The 5,503-nt window shown below is 64.7% G+C and overlaps 2 protein-coding genes across 2 annotated transcripts; both read right to left on the bottom strand.

Annotated features, from left to right (window-relative positions):
• Positions 1-2,584: 2,584 nt before the first annotated feature.
• On the bottom strand, positions 2,585-4,131 carry EMIHUDRAFT_221409 (hypothetical protein; the record flags this gene model as incomplete). The annotated part of the gene is made up of 6 exons (XM_005756632.1): positions 2,585-2,635; positions 2,814-2,942; positions 3,065-3,157; positions 3,440-3,534; positions 3,652-3,740; positions 4,115-4,131. 6 exons carry the CDS (start codon positions 4,129-4,131, stop codon positions 2,585-2,587), a joined length of 474 nt encoding a protein of 157 aa, XP_005756689.1.
• A 160-nt stretch (positions 4,132-4,291) lies between these two features.
• EMIHUDRAFT_453939 (hypothetical protein) lies at positions 4,292-5,276 on the bottom strand (the record flags this gene model as incomplete). The annotated part of the gene is made up of 3 exons (XM_005756631.1): positions 4,867-5,276; positions 4,657-4,724; positions 4,292-4,445 (listed from the first exon to the last, which is right to left on the bottom strand). The coding sequence occupies exons 1-3, from the start codon at positions 5,218-5,220 to the stop codon at positions 4,292-4,294; spliced, it is 576 nt and encodes a 191-aa protein (XP_005756688.1). The 5' UTR covers positions 5,221-5,276.
• Positions 5,277-5,503: the final 227 nt, after the last annotated feature.

Here is a 5,503-nt window from a genome sequence, read left to right as displayed (position 1 = left end):
AGGACGTAACTTGTGGCGAACCTAGGGGCGCGCCGCGAGTGCAGTGGAGGTGGGTGCCGAAAGAGTGACGATGTGAGGAGATCGACCGAGATGTGTTCGCTGTACGCCTATCTAAGAATTTTGCTGTTCGGAATTGGGAGAAGCTCGCTTAGATTTCCTTTTGCGTTTTACTAGATACTACTGACGTACGTAAAGTATAATTCTGGTATAATTGCGCCCCCCGTTTGTAGAGGCTAGATCTCTTTGCGCCTGAAGCCTGGAGAGCAGCTCCTATGCTGCTCACACGCTCTGCACAGTTGGCACAGCCTACTGTGCGGCTGCCACAGCTGTGACAGCGATGGGCTCGCCCTCACTGGCCCTCAGTCACTTGTGCTGCGGCTTGTGTGAGCGACACTGCTCGGCGACTGCCGGCACACTGTGAGACCATGGAGCCCACCACCGGTGACCTGGTGGCGCTGCCGTCGACACGGCTCCCGCCGGCCTGGATTCTCGTTGCCCGGGACCGCGACATACTCGACGAGTCGGGCGCCTTGGCCTCACGAGTCGCGCGCCCGCCTCACGTCGCAAGCGCCTCGCGCAGCGAGTCGATCTCACGAAACGCATCTTGCAGCTCCCCGTCGCATGCTTGCCACCCCGCATGCGCCTCGCGCAGCGTCTCGCTATGAATCGCCATGCCGCTCCTCTGCCCGATGCATTCGCCACCAATACCGGAGCTCCACGTCGACGAGCAGATTGCAGATTCCTTACGCATTGGGTTGCTGCTTGCCATAAACTCCCTAAACCTGGCTCCCAGCTCGTCGTTGCGCTGCGCGAGGGCCCTCTCCGCCGACTGTTCAATGGCCGAGCAGGTGCAGCGCTCCCACTCGCAGTCGCAAAGCGACGTGGGATAGAAGTCTCGATCTCGGCGGATGGCGTCGGTTCCGGTTCGGGCTCGCTGTCCGTCTCCGTCGCCTTCGGCTTCGGCACGTCCTGCAGCGCGTCCGGCACCACGGCGAGAAGCGCCTCCTCCGCGCCGTCTGCTGCCTTGCGCCGCTTGCACGTGGGTAGCTCCCTCTCGACGCCGGCCGCGTGCGTCTGAGCCGCTTGCCGTACGCGACCGCCTGGCCGTGGCGCGCGCCCGCAAGTCCCACATGAGGAAGGTCAGCGCCGCCTTGTTGAGGTCCCGCAGCTCGAGGAGGGCGTTCGTGAGCGACGACGACGCGGCATCAGGGCGAGCGCGCACCCCGGCTGCAGGTGGAGCGACGCAGCCGACCAGCCGTGCCATCCGACGGCACTGCCGTTGCGCCAGGCGCGCTGCTGTCCGCCATCGCCGCCCGCGGGGGCAGCAGATCGGCGAAAGATGGGCAATGGCGACCGGTGGAAAAGCCGGCGCGAATTGCGCATCGAATAAAATCGAAGCGAACATACACCCGGAGAAGTTTGCGCGGGGCCTCACGCGGCTCACGAAGGAGATGGCCGGTGTGGGGCATCCTATCCCCGCCGCGGAGAAGGCGGGGGCGCGCATAGCAGGCTGGTTCAACGCTGACCAGGAGAAGGAGCTTGCGTTCCGTGCCGGCTGTCCCGAGTGCTCCGAGTGTGACGTGGCGTGTGCTGTGTGCAAGCGCCAGCTTCGGCGTGCGCGGGCTTAGGCTGTCCCAACGGCTTACTGGGAGTGAATCCAGTGTGCAGCAGCTTGCGTTGTGCTCGCCACAGAGCCCGCTATCTCTCACGACACTTGGAAAGAAAGTCGCCGAGCTACGGGGTGCACAGGGCAGAGGCTCAACGGCCGTGCGTCGGCTCGTCGAGTTTGGAGAGGGGGAAGGGGGGATTGGGCAGTCGGCGTATGGGGTCAGTCTTTCACTTGCCTGCCTCGCAAGGGCGGGGCTGCCCCGTGAAGCCGGGCAGCGTGACGCCGCCACCTTTACCTCCCATACACGTATTTGTTAGCTTCTTTGTATTTGATAGCTTCTTTTGAGGGCAGCGGGTTGTCGTGTATGTGCGGGTGTTCGAGTGCGTGTGGGGTGTGTGTTTGTCAATAAGTTTGTGCAGGGCAGCGCAGGGCGGGGGGGGGGGGGGGGGGGCGCAGGGCAGAGGCTCAACGGTCGGGGGCTCGTCGAGGTTGGGTCCAGCAGAAAAGGCGAATGCGATCGCGTCGCTTTCACACCTTTGACGGGTGCAAGATTGGCGGGCGGCAGGCGCTATTCCGGCGACGTCAAGGTCGTCTGTCCCCTGAGCAGCAGCGGGGAGCACGGTCGGAAGCTAGGGCGCTTTTGTCGCTTTCGGGGCTAGTTTCCGGGGGGGGGGGGGGGGGATTACACAAAAAGAACTTAGCTCTTTTAGGGGTAGGCCACCGCCAGAAGAATTCTCGTTCGCAAAAAAGAAAGCATCCGAAATCGGCGGACACGCGCACAGACTCACAGCACACAACTCTCATGGCAGATCGACGCCGTCCGGACCGCGGCAACTCCTCCCGCTGCAGCGCAAGCTGTTGGGCTGCTCCTCCGCCCCGCCGACGGCCGACGCGCCGCCGCCGCCGTCCTCCGCCTCCGCGATCCAAGCGCCGACCGAGCGCAGCGTCTCACGCATCTCCTCAAAGTCCACCTACTCACACCGGAGAGGGCGGCTGCGGGTCTGCGGCGCGCGCCCTCGTCCCAACCTCTGAAAATCCGCCGAGCCTCGTCGTACCGATCGAGCCGCTGCCGGTACCCTCGGAAGGGCCGCGCCCCGTACACGCACGGCTGCGGCGCCGGCGGCTGCGGCGCCGGCTCCGGCGCGGCCGCGCGGCGGCGGGCGAGCGGGCATCCGTCCGCGTTGTTGTTGGTGAGGTGGTAGACCAGCGCCGTCGGCGCGAGGGCGCGCCAGTCGCCGTGGCGAGGGAACTCGGCGTGCGGCAGCAGGCCGACTCGCAGGCAGCGGCCGCGGCCCTCGGCACACCGCTTTGGCCGCAGGCTGCCCACGCTGGTCTCGTTGGCGAGCTCGGACGCCCCGCCTGTGGGGAGATGTGGGGAGGCGTGGGGAGGTGTGGGGAGATATGGGGAGATGTGTGGGGGTGTGGGGAGATATGGGGAGATGTCCCGCCTCCGACGTCGAGCGCCGTGTGGGCGATCTCGTGGCTGTAGCCGTACTGGTCGGGGATGTTGTTCCACCGCAGGTAGAACTCGATGAGCCCGCGCCGCACCTATCCACGCCTCGGGGTGTGAAGAGGCGCTGTCCACAGGTAGGCTATCCACGCCTCGGGGTGTGAAGAGGCGCTGTCCACAGGTAGGCTATCCACACCTCGGGGTGTGAAGAGGCGCTGTTCACAGGTGAGGGCCTCGGTGGGCCCTCGCCGCACCGCGTCGTCGACCAGCCGCATCTCGGGTAATCTCGGGTAATCTCGGGTAATCTCCGCTAATCTCTGGTCATCTCTGGTCATCTCCGCTCATCTCTGGTCATCTCTGGTCATCTCCGGCAATCTCACCGCATCGTCGACCAGCCGAAGCACCAGCTGCGACCGACCCGCACCGGCCGAGCCGCGCAAGAAGACGAAGCCGGCGTTGACGGCCGTGCCGAGGCCTGTGCGAAGAGAGACAGGAAGAGGCAGGCACCCCTCCAAGGCTGGGCGACGGCTAGCACCACCACACTCCTCTCCTTAACATCCCTGTGTGGTGGCGGCGTGCGCCGTCCTCCCACCCCCTCCCTTGGGCTGCGTGCCATCTTTCTTTCTTTTTTCCGACGCCTGTGCGCGGCCAGTCGTCTCGCTGGAGGAGCACGTCGAGCTCCTGCGGGAGATATGGGGAGATATGGGGAGATATGGGGAGATATGGGCAGCCTAAGTCATCAAGACGGCCGAGGTCGGGGCGGGAGTGCTCGCGGAACACCGACGAGTACAGCAGAGTACGCGTCTCTCTCGAGGGCCAGGAGGGAGAGATGCTCCGTAGTCCGCTTCCAGGGTCGAGATCCGGGGAGATCAGGGGAGATATGGGGAGAGCGTCCGCTTCCAGGGTCGAGATTCGCGGAGATATGGGAGATATGAGGAGATGTGGGGAGATCTAGGGTCGAGATGCCGCGGGCGCGCCGACCAGCCGCGGCAGAAAGTCTTTGAGGAACACCGCCGTCGCGTCCGTCAGCAGCACGTCGTGTCCCGCCTCGCGACCAGCGAAAAGTAAACATGATATCACAAAGTATAATATTAATTAATAGCACGTCGTGTCCCGCCTCGCGACCAGCGAAAAGTAAACATGATATCACAAAGTATAATATTAATTAATAGCACGTCGTGTCCCTCCACGACCCGCGCCGCCGCGGCGAGATTACCCGAGATTACCCGAGATTACCCGAGATTAGCCTGGATGTGGCGCTGCAGGCAGGTGCGGTTCCACGCCGCCAGCAGCGCGCCGCCGTCAAAGGAGGGCACGCCCCGCCGCAGCAGCAGCTCGTGCAGCGCTCGCTCCATCGAGAGGACGAGCGCGCCGCGGTAGCCCAGTCTGCGTGTGTGCAGGGACCAGTTGATGTGGGGAGATGTGGGGAGATGTGGGGAGATGTGGGGAGATATGGGGAGGTGTGGGGAGGTGTGGGGAGATGTGGGGAGATGTGGGGAGATGTGGGGAGATGTGGGGAGATGTGGGGAGATGTGGGGAGATGTGGGGAGATGTGGGGAGATGTGGGGAGATATGGGGAGATGGGGAGGTACGGCGCCTCCGTGCGTGCAGGTACCAGTTGAGGGCGAGCTCGCGGTAGTCCCAGTCAGCCGCGGCGAGAAGCACCTGTTCACAGCTTGGGGTGTGAAGCGACGCTGTTCACAGTCCCAGCCAGCCGCGGCGAACAGCACCTATCGCGGGCGGGAGTCCCGGCGGGCGGTTCTGCACAGGCTGTGTGGAGTCGTGTGGCACCGGCCGCCAGTGGCACCGGCCCGCCGCGAGGCGCGAGGCGCGCCGCCAGCGCGACCAGGCCGGCGTACTCGACGTTCGGGCGGGGCCGGTGCGGCGGTGAGCGGAGCCGAGACTGCACAAAGCCCTCGCGGTGCTCGTACGGCTGCTCCCACTGCTTGAACTTGCCGTGCTTGTCCATTGCGTGCTTCAGGTTGCCCTCGCCCGGGCGGCAGTCGCGCGAGCCGCACCGCACGGTGTGCGTCGGCGTCACCGGCAGCGGAGGGAGGCCGCGCCGCGCCCGCGCCTGCCGCGCTTCCTCTTCAGCCCTCGTGGCGCGGTCAATCTCCCGCCATTTTGCGGGCGACCAGGTCTCCGACTCGGCGGTGATCATCCGTGCGACCGGCGTGTTTTGAGCGGTTCGGCCCGCGGCGAGCAGGGGCAAGAACACAGATGAAGTCATTGGCGGGTTTTTGCTAAGGTGTACAGGTCCTGGCTTTGGTTTCACAACACGTTTGGTCCTCGCTATGGTACGGCTCACCAGATGCGACAGGAGGGCTAAAATCCGGAATATAGACTGCCAAGAGGGTGCTCTAGGCCGCGAAGACACCACACACGGTCTCCCTACTCATGCGCGGCTAGCAGGAGGGTGCCAAAAATGAGGCGCGTTGTGAAAC

The sequence above is a fragment of the Emiliania huxleyi genome, assembly GCF_000372725.1.
Source record: "Emiliania huxleyi CCMP1516 unplaced genomic scaffold EMIHUscaffold_96, whole genome shotgun sequence".
In the NCBI taxonomy this organism is placed as follows: domain Eukaryota; phylum Haptophyta; order Isochrysidales; family Noelaerhabdaceae; genus Emiliania; species Emiliania huxleyi.
The sequence above is the reverse complement of the archived record's forward strand: the minus strand, read 5'-3'. Positions and strand labels throughout refer to the sequence as shown.